Here is a 23,623-nt window from a genome sequence, read left to right on the forward strand (position 1 = left end):
CATGAAAGAGACTTATTAATCTATCACTAAGAGATTTATTATGTTGCCATCTGTAGGAGAATCCCTATAAAGAAAGTCAGAAATCAGAAGAGGGAACAAGGTCTGATATCCAGGGCAGGAAACAGTAAGTTTACTGCCAAGGCAGGGTCAATTGCCTTCATGATTGAAGGGGCTCCCTCCCAATTTTCAAGGACTCCCTACAACTTGCAGTTTGCAAAGTTCACTGGGGTTTAGGGACGGCCTGGACCCCCGCTTCCTGCTTTCGCTTCTGCCTTAGGGCTGTGTTTGGGGGTTTGCCTCAGTTTCTCTAAACACAGTATCTACTGGCGCTGGTGGTTCAGCTGTCAGCCCCCAAAGACCCCGGTTCAGGCCAAGTTTTCTGCTGTGGGATCCCCTCCCTGGCCGTATAAGAATGGAGACTAGTGACAGGTGGGAGGAAGGGTCTGGAAACTCAGAGCCCCTCAGAGGCAGGCAATTCTGTTACTATGTGGTTTCACTCTGATCCCTGAGGATCTAATTATCTGTAAAACCAGCTTTAAGCAAACCTTATAATGAATCAGTTGGAGGTAAAGCAGGCTCTCAAGTATACCATCTCAGACTTGTTGGGCTCCCAACAAGAAATGAAGTTTTGTTTCTGCCCTAATTGCTGTTTCTGGAACCTCAAGGTTGAGTTTGGTTTCCTCCTGACTTCCCAGGCCCAGCTGCATGCTGTCCGCCTACGCGCCTTGTTCCAGGGCTGCGTCTCTGCCTCTGCGGCTGAGAGGTTGAAGGGCACAGATCTGCTTCCGCTGTCCCCACAGACCTGGCTGATGGGTGTGGGGGGGTGGCCTCAAGTCCACTGGCAGTTGGGCAGCTCTGGGGTGGGATCCACACCCGGGGTGGGAGGGCTGACTTCAGATGGTAGGAGAGGAGGAAGTGATCCTTTATTGCTGATTCAGCTGCGCCGTAAGCAGGTGAGTGACACCATCGGACATGCTGAGCTGGGGACTTGCCATGGCTGGGGTACCACGATAGTGGTGCTTGGAGTCCAGGAAGAGCTGGCGGGCGAAGACTGGCTCCACCTGTGAGGGTGTGGGGTGCAATGAGTCAACTCTCTCAGCACCCCCTAGGTTTCCATAGGAAGTCACAGCCCTGGTGACAGTCTCCCCACCCCACAGACACTTTACATGCAGGGTCCTACAGACCAGAAGGTCATCAAGTCAGGAAATGAGGACAGGAGGGAGTCAGTAAGGGGCTGTTCCAGGTGATTGGAAGGCGTGGCTCTTCACTGGAGTGGGAGGTGACTCACGTGGGCCATGATGAGCCGCTCCTCCGGCTGGTCTGGGGGCCCTGGGTACTCCTCACCAAAGCACAGATGGATTTGGTACTCGGGCTCCTGGCCACCATCCTGCAGGTGGGCTCGCAATTCTACAGGCAGCAAGACTGGGGGCTTGGGAATCCCACCTGGTGCTTATATCCCATGCCCATGACCTGGAAGGCCACATCCCCATTGTGCGCCCGTGCCCTGTGCCCACTTCCACATCCCTATACCTGTCTCATGTCCCACATCTGTGCCTACTTCCAGTGCTCATGCCCTGTGCCTTGTGCTTCTACGCTCACTATCAGCCTGTGCCCATTGCCATCCACCTATACCTATGGTGTGCCCAGTGCCTGAGTGCCCAGCCTAGGCTTAGTGCCCTATACCAAGGCACCTGCTCAAGTCTTACGCTCATGCGCACAGCCAATGCCCCCAGCCTGCCCCGTGCCTACCCTCCCCATAAGTCTATGTCCATATCTGCGCCCAGGTCCCCCGATGCCCATATTCGCTCCCGCTCGCGGCGCTTGTGTGTCTCATCCTTTGTTTCCACGTCCACCACAAGCCCAGAATCCATAAGCCCATTCGCCTGCCCTCACGTCTCGCGTGCGCCCTCTCCTCTGCTCTCGTGCTTCCGCCCACGCCCCTTGTGCCCAGCCACTCTGTCCCACGCTGCCAGCGGGCCCACCGCCGTGCTCTTACCCTCGAGGAAGCGGCGCGTGTCTAGCAGCTGGCAGGTGCGCTCGCGCTCCAGCTTGTTGGGCTGCGCGCGGTGCGGGGCGAGCGGGCCGCGCCAGTACACGCGGCCCCGGCACAGGCGCTTGGCGAACACGCCCTCGGGGGCCACCCACAGCAGCACGCCCCGCTCCAGGTGCCGTAGCAAGTGCCGCAGCACGCGGGCGCCGGGCGGCGGCTCCGGGAAGCGGACCTGCGCGACGCGCGGCGGCGGCCCCAGCAGGTGCTCGGCCGCGGTGACTGCCCGAGGGCTCAGGCGACAGCCCTCCGCGGTGCGCGCGGTGGTTTCCTGCACCAGCTCCGCGCCGTAGAACAGCCGCACGTGCAGCCAGCAGTCTGCGGGGCCGGGAGAGGGGGTGCGCCGGGCGTTGGAGGCCCCAGCACCGAACACCCTCTCAACAGGGCAGGGGACGCCCCCACCGCCCGAGGTCCTGCGGGCCCCCATGTCGGGAGTTTTTGGTGCTTCCTCCGGATAAATGATAATGATAATTCTAGTAGTAGCAGTAGTAGTACTAGTACCAGTAGTAAATAGCTGCAGCTTCCAGTATAAATGAACTGGTAGTTGAGCTCCAGAGTCAAAAGCATAGGATCTGAGGCCATCTGTACAACTGGGACAGGCTAGGGCCCTTCCAGTCCCAATCTCTGGGATTCTAGGAGCTTCTTTCCAGCAAATATATATATTTTTTTATTTATTCATGAGAGAGAGAGAGAGAGAGAGAGAGAGAGAGAGAGGTGGAGACACAGGCAGAGGGAGAAGCAGGCTCCATGCAGGGAGCCTGAGGTGGGACTCAATCCCAGGTCTCCAGGATCAGGCCCTGGGCTGAAGGCTGTGCTAAACCGCTGAGCCACCCGGGCTGCCCCCCAGCAAATATTTTAATGCTGATAGAAGCAACAATAAAACAGCAGGTTCCCATATGAGGGGACAGCAGGATGCTCAAAAGGTTGGGCTGGGAGCTCTGCTGCCCTGCCATTGCATTTTGATCTTTCAACTGCCACTTATGAGCTGTGACCCGAGTAACTTTCCCAGGGACACCTGGGTGGCTCACTGATTGAGGGTCTGTCTTTGGCTCAGGTAGTGATCTCGGGGTCCTGGGATTGGGTCCCACATCAGGCTCCCCGCAGGGAGCCTGCCTCTCTCTCTGCCTATGTCTCTGCCTCTCTCTGTGTGTCTCTCATGAATAAATGAATAAAATCTTAAAAAAAAAAAAAAACTTTCACAAGGCTACTGTGTGATTTCGGGCAAGGTTCTTTTTTTGGGGGGGTAAGGTTCTTAATCTCTGTGTTGGGTTTCTGTATCTGTAAAGTGGGGGTGATAGCAGTATCTATCTCACAGGGCTGCAGGAGAGCTTAGGAAGATGCCTGGCATAAACTAAGCCCTCAACAAATGTTAGCTCTTTTTATTATCTGGGCTGGGTGCTTTGGGTAAAAGACAAAGGCTAGCTGGCTCTCCCCAGTTCTGCACACTAGTCAGAGGGGAGAGCCTGCAGATTCCTTACCAGGGTTGCTGAAATCCTCAGAGGAGGGCAAGGGGCTCCAGTGGTATGCAGGTTCCTGCACCTGGTACCCTAGGGAAGGAGGGGAAGCTGTCAGGCACCACTTCACCCTGGGTCTCTCCACCCCTAGGTCAAGGTCCTGGAGGAGGCCAGAGAGGAGGCAGGCATGAGTGAGGCGATCTGGTCCTTACTGTGGTCAGCCAGAGGGCCTGTGAGCTGGGCAGCTGATGGCAGAGAGGCCCGCTGGGCCAGCCTGGGGGGTTGCTCCTCGTTCTTATCCTCTGTGGTTGATCTGGAGCTGTCCTGGCCATTGGGAGAGAGTTATGAGGGTGGGAGAGGAGACTGTGGGCCACAGGAGTTCCCAGACTGTCCTCAATGGGGCAGAAGGAGGCCTGGACAGACTGCAGGCCAGTTGGGGTCAATAGAGGCTGTAAGGTTTCAGAGCTCAAGACCTTTTCTCTCCCAGAGGTAAAGAATTGATGGAGCCGTTGGAGATTAGGGGGTTGGAGATGAAGCTCACTATGCCAGGAAGAGAAGAGTGAAGAGTGAATTAGCAGATGGGGGTTCAGAGGTGATAGAGGGGACAGAGGTGATAAAAATGGAGACAGAGTGATAGAGATGGGGGACAGAATATAGAATGCATGCTGATGGAGGCACTAGGGACAGTGGATTGGACCAGGCTGGTGGGGGGATGGGGACAGAGCAATGAACCATGGATGGTGGGGGAGAGGTGGTGGTGGTAATGGGGATGATATGGACAGGGTGATGGGGGTGGAGATGCTGGAGTGATGGCAACAGCGAGAAGGTGAGGGAAATGCAGTGACAGAGCTGCATCTGCTGAGGGCAGAGTGATGGACCCAATGATGACAGGGGCAAGGGATGAATTTCAGGAGAGAGGCCTGAGGCAGATGGTGATGGAGTTGAAGGGAACAAGGGGCACCCAGAGGTGACAGAGGCAAAGGGAACAGGACAATGGAGCTGAAGATGGTGGTGCAGATAGAGCAGAGGTAAGAAGAGGTCGAGCTGGCAGGAGGGATGGGGATGGTGATGGAGCAGCAGCTGGAGGAGAGGACAGGACAGATGACAGCGCCAGAGAGCACCGAGGGCAGTTCGGGTGAGAGGTGACCGAGCTGGCAAGGCTGCAGAAGCTTGAAGGACAACCAACCTGGTCTGTCCTGCAGGCCGGCTCTGTCACTTCTCTGGGGGACTCCTGCTGACTCTGAAGAATGTTCTTCTTTTCAGGGGGAGCACAAGCCCTGGCAACTGGGTGGAGCAAGAGGCAAGCTGTTGTTTCCTGGGCCTCAAGGGGAGCCCCCCCAGTAGAGGTGATCCCACATGAGGATGAGGTCACAGCATGATTTCAGGCAGGGCCCACCTCTCTCTGGGCTTCAGTCTCCTCCTTTTCTAATGGGAACAGAAATTGAATGTCTATGGGTCTTTCTGTGTTTACCAACCCGGGAGTTTAAGCTTAATAAGCCCACCATTTCTCAGTTGACATACAGATGGGCAAGATGAGGTTGTTATTGCCTAGAGAGCTTCCCTCGGCCACTACCTCCAGGGGCAAGATGGTACCTGGACAATGGGCACCGTTGGACACAATCCGGTAGACTTTGTAGGGGTTGGAGACATCCAGCTGGCTGCGCTCGCGCACCTCACAGAAGTCGGCGCTCTTGTTGAGGGCACAGCGGAGCCGGGTCTTCCAGGTTGGAGGGTCCTCCTTGTCAATGCCCTCTAGGTGCTTGCCCTTGTATATGGCCCAAGCCTGAGGATGAGCAGTGGTGCTTGGGGAGGGATAGACCTGGAGTGGGGCCGGTGCTGTGCAGAAGGAGGGGGGCCTGCCTCACCTCCCACCCTTCTCTATCTCCCTCCAGGCCTCTGTCCCCTTCCCCTTCATCCTTTTCTGTTTCTTCCTCCCTCCATCCAACGCATGTTCCTCAAGCTCCTACAGCGTGCCAGGCCTGAGCCAGAGACTGGGGACTGAATGGGGAACAAGATAGACGTGACTGCTGCTCTCTAGGAACTCAAGTCTGATGAGAGAAAACAGCTACAAACAGCTAAATGGAAATAACAATATTCCAGGTTGTGGATTATGATCAATTTAAAAAAAAGGATCGTGGGATATAAAAGAATGGCAGTGCTTCGCTATCTGGAGAACTATAAAAATAAATCCTGACCTATTGCCACAGACAAAGTGGACTTCAGATGATTCAAAAACTCAAGGTGAGGGCAGCCCAGGTGACTCAGTGGTTTAGCGCCGCCTTCAGCCCAGGGCATGATCCTGGAGACTCGGGATCGAGTCCCACATCAGGCTCCTTGCATGGAGCCTGTTTCTCCCTCTGCCTGTGTCTCTGCCTCTCTCTCTGTCTCTCTCACGGATAAATAAATAAAATCTTTAAAAAAACCAAAAAACAAAAACCCAAGGTGAGAGGTGAAAGTGGAAGCCAATAGAAGATAAAACTCTTTCAGGGGGAGAGAATGCCTTCCTGTGCCCCCTCAAAGGCATGGACCAGAAGGCAAAACAAAGATGATGTCTGAAATCGGCAAGGGGCTAATTTTAGAACATACAAGGAACTTCACAAACCAACAGGAAACCAGAGAGCATCCCCTAAAGAAAAAGTTCTTATCAAAGGGCAAGAATGGGCAATTTAGGGAGGAGGAAACCAGAAGCCCATGAGCATATGAGGATGTACTTTAAACTCATTAGTGTCAGAGAAATGTACAATAAAAATGTGAACTACTGGGGTGCTTAGGTGGCTCAGTGGGTTAGGCATCGGACTCGATCTTAGCTCAGGTCTTGATCTCAGGGTCATGAGTTCAGGCCCCACGCTGGGCTCCATGCTAGGCGTGGAGCCTACTTAGTTTTTTTTTTTTTTTTTTTTAAGGGAGCTATCAACTATAAGCCAACAAAATATTTAGTGAGTTGGATAATGCCAGGAGATGGTGGGGATGTGGACACTATTAGTGGGTGTGGGATGGTACAGAGCTTCTGGATGGTAATCAAGCATGTCTCATCAAATTAAGTCTAAATATACTCTCTGAGTAGAAATCCCAATTCCAAAGGAATTCTCACAGGGGCTTATGAGGGGAGCAGGGCTAGGATATTCACTATAGCATTGCTTGTGGTGCTCAAGAGCAAACTTGTGTCCATCCCCAGGAAAGTGGATAGAGGTGTGTGTGTGTCATGGACGCCCACTATAGAGTCTATGCAGCATCTAGAAGCATCTAGGAGCAACAAATAAGATGTACAGAGAACAAAAATAAATCTTCAGAGCATGATCCTGAGCAAAAAAAGGGAAGACACAGAATGAGATCTACAGACAACGTGAAGTGTATGAGGTAAGCATACATACAAAACATTTCTCTGTAAGAAAGCATACAGACCAGAGATATTTGTTAAACACATTAGAATGACTGTAGTGGCAGAGGCATTAAATAAATAAGAATATGAGGGGCTACTTTAGAGGGGTTATCAGAAATGCCTCTATAAGGAAGTGGCATTTGAATTGATGCCTCAACGAAAAGGATGGAGTCCAACAAAGAGCTGGGGGAAGGGTGGTCTAGGTAGAAGGAACAGCAAGTACAAAGGTCCTGAGGTGGGAAGACTGATAGATTCAAGCAAGGCCTGTGTGACTGGAGCAGAGGGACCACAAGGGAGAGCAGGAGGAGATATATTGGTTGCAAAAACCACATTCAATACTGGAGGGTTTTAACTCATGAATCCTATTCAGTCATTGCCTTCAGAGATTCCAGACCTGATGTGGAAAAATGAACACCAAACAGAAAACGCAGCTCCTGTGTTGGGGCTGCTTGGCAATGGTGAGAACTTTAAGGCTTGATTTTGCTGCCTGCAAACTGTGTCCACAATACCTAACCTGATGTGGTTGTGCGGGGTGTAGCATGAGTGGTCTCGGTCTGTGTAAAGTACTTAGCACAGTGCCTGGCACACAGTCAGTGCTTATTTATTGAACTTTTGTTCATTATATTAAGGATATAACTGAAAGTTAACCTGGGCACAGGACACAGGGTACTATCACTATGGTGAAAGAGGGACCTTTGCTTTGTCTGCTGCTCTGTCCCCCAGCGCCTAGAGTGGTACCTGGTACACAAGAGACACTGTGTGTAACTTTGTTTTATGTGTGTTTCTGTTTAAGAAACATTTTATTTCATATAAACTGCTTCATTCCCACTGAGCTCATGGCCAACAGCACAATAACTTATGCCTGACTGAAGCTTGTCTGAAGCTTATTTTTTCCATAAGACACATCATAGCCTTGTCATATGTGGGAACATTAGACAGCACTTTGGGGTTACACAGGCTTGGGGGCCGTTTTAAATAGTAAAATTGCCAACAAAAAGCACAAAAATATGGGAAAATGTGGCACTAAATAGCCCTTGAAAAGAACACCTGTTTCTAGTAGAAGAGCTGAGACAAGAAAGCAAAGCATCACTTTGTTCAGCGTCAGCTGGGAATGTGTGCGTCTGGGGACCAAACTGGCCATTCTGCACCTGCCCGTGGGCCACAAAAGTGCCTTGAGTACTGACTTTGGAATTGCAAATACATGTTAGCGAATATGCAAATCTGCAAATATAGAATCTGCGAATAATGAGGGTCCACTGCATGTAGTGCGGGGAGGGGAAGAGAAAGTAGAGACAGATGGAAGCTGCATCGTGAAGCTCCTCAAAGGCCGAGCTTTATCCCATGCCCTTTGGGGCACCAGGAGGGTGCAAAGCCAGGGAGTTCCTTGCATGGGTCAGTGGTGGATTGAGGGGAGGGCAGGGCCACTCTCTCAGAATCTCCCTCTTCTGAACAGCACATGGTCCTAAGGGACAGGCTATGTAACCCCCCGTTCAATACTCACTGAGTACCTTCTGTGGGCCAGGCCCTGTGCTCAGTGTCACAAGCCTCACGTAGCTGCAGGCAGTCTGCCGCGGAGGAGTTGTTTCAATGGAAGAAGCAGAAGGAATCAGAGGTGGCCTAGGAGAAGCACTGAGTTGGAATTTAATAAACGCATTCAACAGATGAATGCATTAGGGAAGGCTCCTGAGATGTTTAAGCTGAACAAGATGAGTTGGCCAGGTAAAGCTGAAGAGGAGAGGGTATTTTAGTCAGGGTGAACAGCAGGTGCAAAGGTCTAACAGTGAAGGTCTAACACATGAAGCATTTAGAAACTGAAAGAACTGTCAGGTCAGGTCTAAAGCCAGGGAAGGGAAGGGTGGGGAGAGATGAGCCAGGGAGGAGCAGTTCATGCACAGCTCTGAGGTCTTGGTAAGGAGTTAGAACTTTATCCCAAGAGCAATGGGGAGGCCATGGAAGGATTCTAAGTAGGTAAGTGTCAAGGCAAGATTTACATTTAGGAAGATCTCCTGGGATCCCTGGGCGGCTCAGCAGTTTAGCGCCTGCCTTCGGTCCAGAGCATGATCCTGGAGTCCTGGGATCGAGTCCCACATCGGGCTCCCTGCATGAAGTCTGCTTCTCTGTCTGCCTATGTCTCTGCCTTTCTCTCTCTCTTTGTCTCTCATGAATAAATAAATAAAATCTTAAAAAAAAAAAAAGGAAGATCTCTCTGGAGGACTGAGGGGAGATCTGAGGGGCAGGAGGGAGCAGGGAGCTCTGTGAGGTTGTTGGGATTGTCCTGGTGAGAGATGGTGGAAATGGATCCAATCAGATGGACTGCAGAGAAACTTCTGTAGGAAGAGCCAGCAGGCCTTGGTGATAGAGTGCAATGAGACTGGAAGGGAGAGGAGAAGCCAGGGTTCAGGTGCCTGGCTCTGGAGTCTGGTGACTTTTAGTGCCACCTTCCATCTGGGGACACACAGAAGTTTGTCGAGGCAAACTAGGAAGTGTGGTACTGAAGATGTGCTGAGTTTGAGAGTTCTGGGGGTCATGAGACCAGCAGGCTTGGGGCCTGGAGGGGAGGCTGGGAAAGGTGGGGCTGTGGAGGAGGGGAGTGGGCCATGAGGAGGGAGGTCCTGGAGCAGTGCTGAGAGCACCCACAGAGGAGTGGAGGGCGGGGGAGGTTGAGTTTGGGGTCAGGAAGGTAGAAAGAAAATGGAGTGAGGGTGGTGATGGGAGCAGATTCTGGAAACCAAGTGAAAGTGTATCATGGAGGAAGGGTCCACTGGGCCCAGACCAATCAAGAGGTCAAAGATAATGGTGATGGCATCTTTGGATTTGTAAACGAGTGATGTTTAGCAGAAGGGACAGAAGCCAGACTGAGGGAGGGAGTTGATGACCAGACCTGTGAAAGTAGGAGCCAAAGGTGGCTGTGGTGTTTGGGTGGTGGCAGTGGCTGGCTTATTGCTCAGAGGAGAGCTTCCAGAGTTTTGAAGTTGATGGGAAGGAGGCCATTAACTTGAAGGAAGTTAATGGTGACTGAGGCTGAAGAGGGCATCCCTGGAGGAGAAGCATCCTTGGAGGGGGTGCATCTGTAGAGGAGGGCCATCCCTGGAGGGGGGGCATCCCTAAAGGGGATCCCTGAGAAGGGTTGGTGTAGGGAAGCACCAAATGTGTCCCCAGGCTACCGAGATTGGCAGTTTGGAGAGGTGGGAAGTTGTGGGAATCCCCGGTGGTGTCTAGTTTCCCCGTGGGAAGGGAGGAGAGGCCTCCTGAAGAGGTAGGGGATGGTGCACGTATTGCCCCTTTGGCTGATTCTGTTTTAAGAGGGCATCCTTGGGGAGCCCTGGGGGGGCTCAGTGGCTGAGCATCTGTCATTGGCTCAGGGCATGATGCCAGAGTCCCTGGATGGAGTCCTGCATTGAAGTGCCCAAAGGGATCCTGCTTCTCCCTCTGCCTGTGTCTCTGTGTTTCTCACGAATAAGTAAAATCTTTTTTTAAAAAAAGAGGGCGTCATTGGGTCTCCCATACATGCACAACACTCTCTGCAACCTAGAGACAGCTGAGGCTAAGGGGCAAGCGAATGGCCCTTACCCTGAAGAGTGCCGCGTCCTGCTGCGCCCGGTAGCCCTGCTGGGCCGCGTGCTTCCAGGGGATGCGGAAGAGGGTCTTGCCTGCGTCCTCCCAGCGCAACCCCGCGTAGCGCCCGCTCTCGATCTGTGCCACCAGCCAGTCGCGGAGTCGCAAGGGACCCCCGGCCCCCGCCATCGGTCGCCTGCCGGCGGGGACCTTCCCTTCCTCCTTCCGCCAGGGGTCGCCGGCCATCCAGGACGCAGTGCGCCGGCGGCCAGGTGTGGGGTGCGCGGTGGCTGGGACCCCAGCACGACCCAGCACGACAGGGAATAGCGAAGCCACCTGGATGGGGCGCGGAGGCGGCGAAACTGAAAGTTCTGGATGGGCGAGTTTCGCTTTCCTTTTCTCTCCCTCTGACCCTGGGAGGCCCCATCCTTTGCACTTCTCGCCCTTCTCTGTGGTAGCCTGGCCCAGAGGGCATCTTGTGAGACAGAGTAGGCATTTAGAGGCACAGTGGGATGCTAAGACCCACTGGAGGGTACTGGGGAGGATACCCTAGGATCTGCCTGTCCCCGCTGGGGCTCAGAGGTGCAACCAGAGGCATCCATTGCCCCACCCATGCACCTGTTCTCTGTCCTTCCCAGCCTATGGGAACCTTACAGGTCTCTTTTCAGGACCTGGACTGTAGAAGTTGTAAAGCCACGGTGCTTCTTAGACTAACTCTCATCAGAATTGGGAGGCAGAGACTGGTTTACAATGTACAGTCCTTGCCTCCACACCAGATCTGCAGAAAAAGACTTTCTGGGTAAGAAGCCCAGTAATCTGCATTTAACAAGTTCTGTGGGATTCTGATCCAGGTGGTCTATGGGCCACACTTGGAGAAATATTTCCTTAAATACTGGGGAGTTCTCATCTACAGTGTTGACCTGGCTAAAGCCTTTCTTGGAGGTCCTCAGGCCAGTTCTCACTACAGTGTGTGAGATGAGTATCATTACCCATTTATTATTAAGAAGAAGAAGGTGGGTGCCTGGGTGGCTCAATCAGTTGGGCATCTGCCTTTGGCTCAGGTCATGAGCCCAGGCTGGAGAGGGGATCCAGTCCTGCGTTGGGCTCCCTGCTCCTCGGGGAGTCTATTTCTCCCTCTATTCATCCCCCCCTGCTTGTGATCTCTCTCTCATGCTCTCTCTCTCAAATAAATAAAATCTTTCTCTCAAACAAAACAAAACAAAAAATGGCTCAGAGAGATTAAAGCCCTGTAGCAAGGTCATGAAGCTAGTACCTGGAGGCAGTCAAGATCTGAACCTGTGTCTCTCTATTCCCAAAGCCCAGGAGCCTAAACAGTGCCCCACACTATCCCTCAACAGTTTACACCTGGGGTTTAGGGACACCCACACCCACAGAAAGTATATACAAACTCTTTCATGTCTGTGCATTTTTCTAGGGTTTGTATCTTTCATTTAATTGTCAAAGGAGGGTTGCAATTTGAAAGAGGTCTAGTCGCTCAGACTACTCCACCCTTAGTTGCATACAGGGGGGAAACTACAACTCCGAGCAAGCAAAGAGTTGGATGCCCAGTCACATTGACCAGCGGCTGGTAGTACTATCTTTCATGTAGCAACTGTCACGGGGGGCTTTCTTCATGCTCCGCACCCTCTGTTCTCACATGCTAGCCACCACTCAGTTCTGACCCCTCTATAGTTATAGCCACGACTCAGACTCACCTGTAGGGCTCCAGCAGGGCCCAAAGCATTTCATAGGATTAAATCCAAGAGTAATAATTACATCTTAGCGGGAATTTTAAGTGTGCCAGACAATCTCTTCATTTTTCTGGGTGGCAGAGTCATAGTAATTAGGAGGATGGGGTTCCCAGCCCCACCCCTGGCTATCTGGTGACCTTGGACACCAACTTCAGTTTCAGAGGGCAAGGCTGGGCAGCAGGTGAGGATTATTTCATCCATCTTCCCACCCCCCAATACTGGAATCTGGGCTCCCCCCACAGCCCTGAACACAGTGCTCAGTGCATAACAGGAAAGGAACTCCATACAGGTGGCTCTTAGAGGTTTTTCTGACCCCTCTCAACTCCAAGTTACCTTTAGTTCAGAAAACTCAGCTCCGATGACCTCTGTTCACCCTCGGGGTCACTCTGCTGCTTGCTTGGGCTGCCCAGAGGCCTTCCCTCCTCAGTGGCTGCCCCCCGCCTCCCCCCGGCCTTTAAGCTCCAGGTGGGAAGGATCTTGAGTGGGGTAAGATATTTGCAAATGATATATCCAATGAGGAGTTAATATGCAAAGTATATAAAGAACTGAATACAAGTCACCACTGAAAAGGCCCCAAATAATCCAGTTAAATGAGCACCAAGGAACTGCTTCTTAACAGCCACCATGGAACACAGACTGTCCAGGTTCAAATCCAGCCTCCCCTACCCTGGCTGTCCTCAGGCAAGCAGCCTACCCTTTCTGAGCCTCAGTTTCCTCCCAGGGGTTAAGAGAACTCATGCATATAAAAACTCAGGCAAGAAGGAGGCGCTCTAAAGCTCACTAGCTAGTATTTGTGAGTAGGGAAGAGGAAGGAGCTGATGAGAAGCAGAAGGGCTCAGTGGGGGAAAGGGATTCATAGAGAAGGAGGGATTCAGGGGCCTTTTCAGGAGACCAGGACTCCATGGAGAGATAGGTGTGGGGGTCAGGGCAGTGAATGGAGTCTCAGGATTCAGCCCAGCCCAGGGCAGTTTTTGGGAGGTGGCAGGCTCCTCAGGCCCTATGGGACACAGACCCCCCCCCCCCAACCTCGGCTTTGTTGCCTGCAGACTCCAGCCCCTGGCGGGCTCCTGCATCCCTGCCCCTTGCTGAATGACCAGGAGAGGCTCATACAGACAGCTTCTGTGTCTCTTTAATATCCTCCAGGCCCATCCACCCCCCACCCATCCACCCACTCCCACTCCCGCTGCCTTTAAGGGTGGAGGCCCGGGTGCCCCCTCCCCCCAGCCCAAGGACTAAGGCACCAAGTGGCTGCAGCAGGCCGGTCCAGACACAGAGACGCAAGGATGGAGGACACACGGACTGCAGACGCAGACAAGCAGCGCGGGCATCAGGGGCGGGGGCGGGGTCAGGCCGCCGCGGGCTCCCACGGGCTCTGGGCCCGTCCTGGAGGCCGTGGGAGGCCCAGACGGCCCCGAAGGGGGGCAGTCGTTAGGCAGAGGGGCGCCACGGCGGGGCGGGGCGGGCCGGGATCCTCACTTGCCGCCTTTACGGGACAGACACCGCGGGAGGCAAGAGAAAGTCTGCTTGACGCGCGCCAGCAGGGGCAGCGGCCGGTGGGCCTCCCGGGGCGGCCGCGGCACCAGGCGCTGCAGGGTTCCCTCCGAGGCCGCCGAGTGCGCCGCCGGGGACGCGGCCGCGGCCGCCGAGCCCTGCCGGCAGCGCTTGCACAGCGGCAGCAGCGCGCGCACGTCCTCCTCGTCGCGGAAAGGGCTCTCTCCGAAGCGCTCCTCCAGCTGCCGGCGGAGCTGGACGGGGGTGGAGGAGACGGGTCGGCCGGTGCCAGGCGGCCGGCGGTCCCCTCCGCAGTCCTCGCCGCTCCCGCCGGTCCGCGAGCTTCCCAGCCCCCGCTAGCCCCTCCCCTTCCTGAGCATCCTCTCCCCCTCGCTTTGCAGTTTCCAGGGCCCTCATGGAGTGCCCTCCTCCTCGGAGTCCCTTCCCTCTCCTGAGCCTCCTTCCCCTTTGACACTTCATCTTGCAGACCTGCTAAAGCCCCCAGCACCGTGGGGACCACATGAACCCTCCTCCCTGAGCAACAACCCCACCCACACTGGCTTCCTCTTTGCCTGCCCCTTTCCTCAAGCAGCCTTGAAGATAAGCCTGAGTACCAGCGGGCCACTCCCACTCGAGGGGAGCCTTTCTGCACCTACTGCTTCTGTCTCTCATCCCTAATTCCCAGGGAGGTGTCGGTTCTTGACATCTCCATGTGCCATCTGCCCCGTGGGCATAAGAGAAGGAGATGCTTTGGCCTCATCAGGAAACCAGGGGTGGAGTAGGGAATGGACATTCCTCCCCAAAGGGATCAAACATTCAAATGGTAAAGCATGCAGTGCTGGGCCCTTGTCAAATTGAAGGATCCACAGTCTGGCCCAAAGGCATCCAAATTCTAAACTAAAAAGGAAAAGAAAACATCTGGCTGACCACACAAAATACACCTAGGGGCTAGATTAGCTAAGGGTCATGAGTTCGAGATCCCCAGAAAAATCTCCTGCTAGGTCTGAAGCACAGGCTAAATTCTTTCCAATCAATTCTCAACTCAAGCGGGAAGAGTCTCCCTGCCCTGCCCAGCTCCTGCCTCTGCCCCAGCCCCTACCTTCCGGGAACTGCCCCAGCCAAACTCTTCCAGCTGCTGCCTAAAGCCTGGGTTGGGGTTGGCGATGGGCCGGGTGGCCTTGATGGCTTCAAGCACGTCCCGCCAGCCTAGCCCCGTCACAGTCATCACATATGCCGTCACGATGGTGGTGCTGCGGGAGATGCCTGCAAAGCTGGGATACCCGGCCCCCCCAGGCTTCAGGTAAGGCCCAATCTCCTCCATGCCCTGCCCTCACACACCCCATCCCCACACCGCAGCTCTCCCACCCTCAGATTCTGAGCTTCCATCATAGAGAGCCTACCAGGACCTGTTTTCCCTCTTTCTTTGCCCATGCTGTTCCTTATGCCTGGAGTATCCCCCTGGCACTCTCCCACATCACAGGCCTGAGTGAAACATCACTTCATTCATTTGTTCAACAAACATTTCCTGACCATCTGTTATTTTTCAGGTACTGGGGATATGGTAGAGAATAAAACAGACATGGTCTCTGCCATCCTGGGGCTTACAGTACGGTTGGGAGAGATGGCCACTAACCAGGGAAACAATTTCAGGTGGTGATAACTGCTCTGAAGAGCAATCCAGGAGCTAAGAGATCATATAGGAAAAGGCATTAATTTAGTAGAGGAGATAGGGAGGGATGACGGAAGGGGTTTCCAAGGAAATGACATCAAGCTGAATCCTGAAAGATGGGTAAAGGTCAATCAAGAATGTTTTGGGCAGTGTACAAAGCCCATGAGGTGGGATTCGGTGGATTTGGAGGGTGGGGAGTTGTCAAGTGCAGCTGGAGTGGGGAAAGGAGGGGCAGAGGGCAACAGACAGGCTGAAGGAGCTGTTCTTAGGACTGGGGCTCTTACAGAGCTGCCCTGAGCCCAGCATAGGGTAGGTGCTCAGCAGGTAGGTTTTTCTCCATTTTACAAAGAGGAAATGGGAATCTCAGGGAGAAAGAGCTCCTTGGCCTTGGCCACACTGCTGGTAAGGGACAGAGCCCTGATTTGAGCCCCCGATCACCCTCCATCAGATGAATGGTAGACTGTCATGCATGGGGACAGGATGGAGAAGGTCGATCCCAGGTTCCACATTCCCCATAGGGTGTGTGTGTGTGTGTGTGTGCGTGTGTGACACAGAGGACAGCCCCTTACTTCCTCCCATCATTCCTCTCTTAACTCACCAGTGCACAAGGCAGTTCCCCCCATTGAGGCGGCAACAGTGGATAAAGTTGATACATTCTTTGAAGTGCTTTTTGCTAGAGAAGAAAGAGATAGGGTAGGGAGCACTGGGGGGCATGTTCTCCTAGGAATTGTCCCCCTCCACACTGATGGGGTGCCAAGAGCCCTGGGTCTTCGGGTCAGCCAGCCTAGGCAGAGAATAGGGGCCTGTACTATAGAACAAGTAGAGGTGGTGTGAATTAACAATGGCAGCATTTCAGGCAGTGAAAGAGGCCAATAATGAGAAATCCCACCATGGAGGTAGGAGTGCCTCTCCAGTGGATCCTATTTGCATGGAGGGTTTATCTTTCAAGGAAATGGGTGTGAGGGGACAGAGGACTCCCACTCTTCCAGGGTCTGCAATCAGAGCATCTGGGGACAATGTTGGTCAGCAACGGGTTGGGAGAGATATCTGTCTGGGTTACTTCCAGGCTGGGAGGTACTGCTGCTAATAACAAAACATAAAAATCCTGCTTCCTGAGTCCCCATTACATGCAGGCCCTGTCCTAGATCCTCAACCTGTGCCATCTGATCTCAGAGAGGGAAAGCGATTTGTGCAAGGTCACAAAGCAAGTAAATGGCAAAGCCTGGCTGGAGCCCGGAGGTCTTAACTCCAAGGCCAGGAAATGGCTGAGCCTGACCCCTTCAAATCTGCTGGGGCATCTGGTCCTTAGACAGGGTACTCTCCATTTCACAGCTAAAGACACTGAGCTCTGGAAGATTACAGGTCTTGGCCAGGACAATAGGCAAGGGTGTAGCTGAGACAGAGTCAAACATAGGTCTGAGTGACCACTTGTGCTAGGGTCCCCAGGACAGCTCTTTGGCATGAGTCCTCTCTGTCATCCCCCAGACCATCCCCCACCCTCCCTCCCATCACCACAGAAGACACCTCTGTTGGTGCCTCCAGAGAACTTACATGGGTACCTCAGGGGTGTCCGCCACAGGGATGCGAAGGTAGGTTATGTCCTGTAAGTACAAAACACACATGGGCAGTGGGGGTGCCCTTGGCTGCACCCCTGACCTTGGCCAGGGCTGCCCAAGCACCTCAGGACCCCAGGCCAGCTCCTGCCCCTCTCTGAGCCACTGCTGCCCCCTCCATCTAAAGAGGGTGGATATCACCTCTGAGTGCCTCCCAGCTCTGAGTTCCAGAACCTTCTGAGAAGATGGTATCCTAACCTCATAGGTGATTTGGGCAAGAGGACTTGATAAAAAGGATCCAGGGACTTTTTATTTAATAAGTGGAAAAGGGCAACTAACAATGACTCTCCTCCAAATGAGGTTTACAAAAATCATACCCAAAAAAGGGCAAAGCAGGGTCTCTGGCTGGCTCAGTGGGTAGAGCATGCACCTCTTGATCTCGGGGTTGTGAGTTTGAGCCTCACGTTGGGTGTAGAGATTACTTATTTTAAAAAGGGCACAACGGATTTTGTTATCTTGACAAGAAACAAAAAACATTAACATAAATTTATAGCTCATCAACTGCAGTTATAAAAGTATGTGCTGGGCAGCCTGGGTGGCTCAGTGGTTTAGCGCCACCTTCAGCCTGGGGCGTGATCCTGGAGACCCGGGATGGAGTCCCACTCCGGGCTCCCTGCATGGAGCCTGCTTCTCCCTCTGCCTGTGTCTCTGCCTCTCTCTCTCTCTCTCTCTCTCTTTCTGTGTGTGTCTCTCATGAATAAATAAATAAAATATTTTTTTTAATTTGTTTTAAAAGTATGTGCTAATTATTCAAATAATCAAGGGATGAGTTTTCTGTAATTTCTCCCACAAACTGGCTGTGACATTCTTTACTTCTTGCTTAACCTTCACACAAGATCATAAAGCTGATTTGAGCTCCTCTTCCAAGAATCACTTTTCTCAAGGACCTCTTTTAATCCTTTTATATTCAAATTACTCTTTTTCAAGTGCCAGGCCCACCACCAGCCTGGCTAAGGGACCCCAGGCCAGGTCCTCACTTGTTAATGGCTTTGTGTGAGATTCCAGTCCTTCTGGGACTCATTTTTCCCAAGGTCACACCACCCTGTATCTTTTGCAAGGTTTGCAATTTCACTTTGCAACACATTTGGCGTTGGGGTTGCTTGGCATCATCAAACCCTGACTGGTAAATTCACGGATAGATGGGGAGGCAGAGCTGCTGTGGGAAGAGGTAAGACTGTTGGAGTGGGGACTCATTTGGCAGGCAGTCATTTCATTAGTCAATCTACTCATGACTGGACAACCTACTCCATGCAATCTAGTGATTGCATCCTCCAAATACTCCAAAACAAGCCTGCTCTATAAAGCAAAATCAGGCTGCACTGACCTGGAAATTTCTTGTATGAATGACACCAAGAATCACAGATTATTGGAGGTGTGATCTTAGAGACCATTAACTCTGACACAGGGGGAAACTAAGGCCCAGAGAGGGAAAGGAACCTGTCTGAGGTCACATAGTAAACCTGTGACAGAACTTGGTTTGGGTCTCAGATCTTCAGAGCCCATTTCCACCCACAGTTATTCCCCTTTAGTGGGTGACATACATTCTAATAGATGAGGAAGCGGCTCTATTTATGGGATAAGAATATGATTAACTTTGCTATATCAGCTGTAATTTGTTGACTGTTATGTGGCTCTCAACAACTCAGTAAGGCATGTACTATTATAAAGTCACCATTTTAGGGGCACCTGGGTGGTGCAGTCAGTCGAGTGTCTGACTCTTGGTTTCCACTCAGGTCATGATTTCAGGGTTGTGATCCTAAGGTCACGATCTCAGAGTTGTGAGATCGTGCCCTGCATTGGGCTCCATGGTCAACAGAGAGTCTACTTGAGATTCCCTCTTCTTTTCCCTCTACCCTCCTGCTTGTACTCGCTCTCTTTCTCTCTCAAATAAATAAATAAATCTTTATAAATAAATTCCTATTTTATAGATCAGGCAATGGAGGCTCAGAAAGGTGAAGCCCTGGGCCCAAGATTACAGAATAAGTGGTCTGGACTTCCTACTTTTCTCTTCTGGGTTACAACATCCTTACCCCTCTTTTCTAGGACTCTATAATACCAGCACCAACCCTCCCAGTGGGGGCCATGCTTTACAGTGTGCAAAACATCTTCACCTTCCTGCAGCCCCTTGGCATCCTCACAACAGCCCCTCTTCGGGCAGACAGGACTGAGGGATCAGAGGCCCAGAGATTACACAGCAAGCTTTAAAAACCAGAATCATCCATTTGTATCATCTGTTCATTTGGGCAATGGGAACCCCGCATACGGGCCGTTTTATGGCTCAGGGTGAGGCCTCTGGGGTCAGACCATCAAATCCTAGCTCCTTAGCTTTGTGGATGTGTGGCCTTAGGCAAGTTTCTTTACCTCTCTGGGCTTCAGTTGCCAAATAGGGATCAAATGGGGATGCTAATGTAAAACAAATCAGTTTTTAACAGAATGACCTATTATGGGTCGGGGAGGCAGTACAGGACCCAGCAGATAGTAAGTACTTGATAAATGAGTGCTGTGGGGTCTAAAGCTCCCCTCCACAACTGTACGCAGCCCAAGGACGGGGGTAGGGAGTACCTGCAGCAGAGGCTGGGGTGACTCGTGGATAGAGATGATATGCGTAATCTTGTTCCGGCCCAGCTGGTCCGGATCTTTGGCATCTGAAAGAAACGAGATGCCTGTGCCAATCTAGTCAGAGTAACTTAGAAAGGTGGAAGCTTGCTGCCCAGCTCCCTGCCCCACCCCTCCCTCTCCACTTTGGCCCACCCTCTGCTAGCCCCCTTGTCCTTGGACACCTGCGTTCCTGGCATGACAGGTCCCACCACACCCCTAGGCGTCAGTCTTATCTCTATGGCTCCCACAAGTAACAGCCCAGCCTCTTCCCAGCCTTGCTCATGCTTCCTTCCATGGCAAACACCCTTTCCTGGCATATCCTTGACCTAGCAACTCTACTTCCAGAGATCCTGTCTACAGAATGGTTTGCTCACCCAGAAAGCTGTGTGTAGAGGATAATGTTCTCTGTAGTACTGCTCATAACAGTAAACACACCAGAAATTGTTAAAAAGTGGGAGCAACCTATACATCCACCATGAGAGAACTGAATAAATAATGGTATAGTCATACTTGAATATTGTGCAGCCATTGGATAGAAAGGCCTGTCCACAATATACTAACAAATAGGAAACAGGTCACAGAACAGCATGCAGAATGCATTTTTGTTTTAAATATTACATCTGTATCCACAAAGATATATGAAAACCGACCCAGGGATAAACCTCACACTTCTATCAATGGCCATCTCTAAGGCCTGGAATTCCAGTGTATGCAGCTCTTTTAGAATCAGAATAAAAACATATCTCCTCTCTCTCCATATGTCTACTTCATTTAACACATTCACTGAGTACTTACTATGTGCCACCTTGGCTGGGCATGGGAGTGTAGGGGCAACTTCATGGCCTACATGAAGGGCCATGAAGATTAAGATTCAGAGCGTACTTAGATTCAGAGCGTACTTAGCCCAATACTAAGATTGGGCTTGAGGCGCCCATGAGGCATGAGTACTTAGCCCAATACTCATGGGCTTGAGGCGTGAACTGCTGAGGTGGCTCCCAGGGAGGAGGAGATCAGATTTGTGGGAGTGGAACATCTATGCCAAGGCCGGTGGGGGGCAGGCAGGGGTGGAGGGGGAAAGCCCTGTGCTGGTGCAGATGCCCCTTCTTCTCTGAAGCTTTCTCTGACTCCACATGGAAATGCGTGGAGTCTCAGAATCAGCTGGTCTCTTAGCACAGGCCTGGGACTGGTAAAGGGCCATGGCCTTGGGACAGAGTGGGTAGTGCTCACTAGCACGTTTCTGGGGCAGAATCGAGTCTCGAGAGACCTCCTCTCTGTGTAGAAGCTTGTAGGGGGAAGGTTCCCAGTTTCTCCACTAGAAGCAGCACCCCCAAACAGGCCTCAACCCAGAACCTCAGGGCTGTAAGAGCTCTAAGAGTGAGTGGGCCTTGTACTGGAGATACTGGGGCTCAGAGGAGGTGCAGACTTGTTTGGCATCTGGCAGGCGTTTTGAACCCTTTGCACTGGGGACGCTCCCTGCCCACATAACCCTTAGTCCTCATGAGCGCCTTCTCCCTCCCAGCCTGGCATTGCTTCCCTGCCCCCGGCCCCATTCCTGGGAGCTTCCAAGGTGTGTGGGCCAGAGCATGAATGGTGGACACAGGCTTGGGACAGGCAGAGTGCCACGGCCTTGGGACAGAATGGGCAGTGCTCACCAATGAAGTTTCCGAGGTAGAGTCCAGGAAGTACCTACAGGAGAGACAGGCTGGGGTCAGTGGGGTAGGGATGAAGGCTTCCCACGGGGTAGCTGGGGGCCCACAACCCATCCTCCTCCTGTGACAGGTGTCTGGACCTCAGGACTCAAGGAGCAATCTCCTGCCCCCACCTCCTGGGCCTGGACTCTGCCCCAGGGGTGGGGGGCAGGCCAGCTTGGGCAGGGGTGAGAGCTGGAAAGGTCAGAGGAGAGGTAGACTTGCCAGGTGGGCGGTGGGGAATTCTGAGGAGGGAGATGGGAAGGCAGGACAGGAAGGCCATGCAGAGGCAGAGGGGGAAGAATGGAGAAACAGCACCTGAGAGAGTCCCAGGAGTCAGAGACAAGGAAGACAGAGACCCCCGGAGACAGGGCAGGGGGCTCGGACGGAGTGTGGGAGTGACAGAGCCACAGAAGGAGCCAGCGAGAAACCGTCACAGAAGCAGGCAGAGGCAGACACACGGAGAGAGAGACGTAAGCGGAGACACGAGGATGCGGGGTCACAGAGTCGCCGAGACCGAGACCTGACACACGGCGCCTGAGGGCGAGGGCCAGAAGGTCAGAGGCGGGCACGGCCGCCGGGCGGGGCGGGGGGCGGCCAGGGGCGGGCAGCGCGATCCCCGCCCCCCTACCTTGGTCATGCCATTCCCCATGATCCCGGGGGCGGGGGTCCGGGCGCACCCCCAGCTCGCCGCCCGGAGAGCGCTCGGCTCGCAGCTGCCCTGCTGGCCCAGGCCCGGCGCCTGCAGCCTGACGGGGAACAGGGGCCCCTGCCCGGCCGCCGCCGCCGCCGCCGCCGCCCGCCGACCCCCGGCCAGGGAGGGAAATGGTGGTGGAGCCGCCGCCGCCGCCGCCGCCGCAGGCTCCTCCTACCCCCTTGGTCATGTGGGGCCCCCCCCACCGTGGGTCGCGGCGGGGGGCTGGACAAAGCCCCAGTGTGCCGGGCCCAGGGCCCGCGGGACAACGGCAGCTTGTTGGGCCGCGTGGGGCCGCCACCTCCGGAGGGGGGCGGGGGCGCTCCCCCCACCTGGCACCGTCTGGCGCGGGCCGGGTGGGCGCGGGGGCGGGAGGAGCCCCCGGCCGCCGCCGCTCGGATCCCAGCCCCCGCGCGGCCCCGACCTCCCCGCGGGCCCTGGGCCTGGCCGCGCTTTCCCAGCAGAAGCGTGCGGGGGGCTGGACTTGGATCGCTGCGGGTCCCCCTACGTTCACATACTGTGTGGGTAATTCCTTCCTTCGGAACAGCCTCACTCCTGCCCCGCCCCCATGCAGGCATCCTCCAGCCAGCCTTCCTCCTCCCCCACTCCTGCGGCCATCTGCCCTCCCGTCCTCCAGTCCACCCATTCATCCCTTCCTCGGTCCATCCATTCATCCATCCGTCCATCCTCCCTCCCTCCCCCTCCTTCATCCCATCCACTTTGGCCTCTATGAGGATGGTGCCATCTGGGTCAACTCTGCTGAGACCAGGCATAATTGCCCTTAGGGGCCTCAAGAGATCAGGCGTAAAATGTGAGGGGGGAGATGTTCCAGACACCTGGGTCCCTTGGAGTAAAGAAGACTACAGGAGGATGTAGTTAGAGTCCACAGAGTCCTGGACCTGGAAAGGTTCCAGATCCTATTCACCTCTGACCTGCTGGGTGACCCTGGGCAACTGCCCTTGGCTCCCAGCTATCCTATATCCAGGTGTCTCAATGCACCGAGGAGAGCCCTCTCTGGCTGCTAGGACCAAAGCTGAAGAATGTAAAGTAGTTGAGAGGGCGCACCTCCTGTGGGTCTGAAATCGAAGCAGTTGAGCCAACCTGGCTCCTCCAGCCACCCTCTGCCCTACACCTATAGTAGTAGGTGACTATGGGGGGAATGTTGGTGACAGAACCTGTTTGAAATGCAGTGACTAGAGAGAAATAAAACTGTCTTTGGCATTTCTTTCTTCCTCAAATTCAAAATGTACCTGAGGCTGCCTATCTCATTTCTCTTTGTGCTTAGGATTCTCATAAAAACTGACTTATTCAACAAATGCTTACTGAGCACCTACTGTATGGTAGGTACTAGGGACACACAGGTGGCTAAAGCAGACAGGGTTCCTACCTTTGTTGGCTAATAATGTAGACCAACACTGCCCAATAGAAATATAATGTGGGTCACATGTGTAATCTTAAATTTTGTAGCAGCCGCATTAAAACAATAGAAAGAAACAGGTGGTTAATAATCTATTTAGGGACGCCTGGGTGGCTCAGTGGTTGAGCGTCTGCCTTCAGCTCAGGGTGTGATCCTGGGGTCCTGGGATCGAGTCTGGCATTGGGCTCCCCTCAGGGAAACTGTTTCTCCCTCTGCCTATGTCTCTGGCTCTTTCTCTGTCTCTCATGAATAAATAAATAAAATCTT

The 23,623-nt window shown here is 53.4% G+C and overlaps 3 protein-coding genes across 7 annotated transcripts in view; 1 reads left to right on the plus strand and 2 right to left on the minus strand.

The window, feature by feature from the left end:
- Positions 1-15: 15 nt before the first annotated feature.
- On the minus strand, positions 16-10,624 carry LOC609817 (interferon regulatory factor 4-like). 2 transcript variants are annotated; one of them, XM_038571937.1, is made up of 8 exons: positions 10,451-10,624; positions 5,095-5,284; positions 4,688-4,785; positions 3,714-3,825; positions 3,526-3,594; positions 1,997-2,365; positions 1,289-1,407; positions 16-1,061 (listed from the first exon to the last, which is right to left on the minus strand). In XM_038571937.1, the coding sequence occupies exons 1-8, from the start codon at positions 10,622-10,624 to the stop codon at positions 924-926; spliced, it is 1,269 nt and encodes a 422-aa protein (XP_038427865.1). In that variant the 3' UTR covers positions 16-923. The 2 variants fall into 2 exon arrangements, 1 of the variants encoding a protein (XP_038427865.1); XR_005377738.1 differs by having other exon boundaries at positions 1,031-1,061; positions 1,289-1,470.
- A 2,720-nt stretch (positions 10,625-13,344) lies between these two features.
- DUSP15 (dual specificity phosphatase 15) lies at positions 13,345-22,144 on the minus strand. 3 transcript variants are annotated; one of them, XM_038571941.1, is made up of 7 exons: positions 21,926-22,011; positions 21,210-21,243; positions 19,522-19,604; positions 16,898-16,947; positions 15,945-16,019; positions 14,777-14,948; positions 13,345-13,931 (listed from the first exon to the last, which is right to left on the minus strand). In XM_038571941.1, exons 6-7 carry the CDS (start codon positions 14,900-14,902, stop codon positions 13,659-13,661), a joined length of 399 nt encoding a protein of 132 aa, XP_038427869.1. In that variant the 5' UTR covers positions 14,903-14,948; positions 15,945-16,019; positions 16,898-16,947; positions 19,522-19,604; positions 21,210-21,243; positions 21,926-22,011; the 3' UTR covers positions 13,345-13,658. The 3 variants fall into 3 exon arrangements, with proteins under 3 accessions (XP_038427869.1, XP_038427868.1, XP_038427867.1); XM_038571940.1 differs by lacking the exon at positions 21,926-22,011 and adding an exon at positions 22,118-22,144 and having other exon boundaries at positions 13,349-13,931; XM_038571939.1 differs by having other exon boundaries at positions 13,350-13,931; positions 21,877-22,002.
- TTLL9 (tubulin tyrosine ligase like 9) overlaps positions 21,704-23,623 on the plus strand; it is a 47,540-nt gene continuing 45,620 nt past the window's right edge. The window contains exon 1 of one of the 2 annotated variants that reach the window (XM_038571932.1): positions 21,704-21,802. The gene's annotated coding sequence lies outside the window, so the exon portion shown is untranslated. The remainder of the gene's footprint in view (positions 21,803-23,623) is intronic. The other variant, XM_038571934.1, reaches the window with a different exon arrangement.

This window comes from Canis lupus, chromosome 24 (genome assembly GCF_011100685.1).
Source record: "Canis lupus familiaris isolate Mischka breed German Shepherd chromosome 24, alternate assembly UU_Cfam_GSD_1.0, whole genome shotgun sequence".
Classification (NCBI taxonomy): Eukaryota; Metazoa; Chordata; class Mammalia; order Carnivora; family Canidae; genus Canis; species Canis lupus.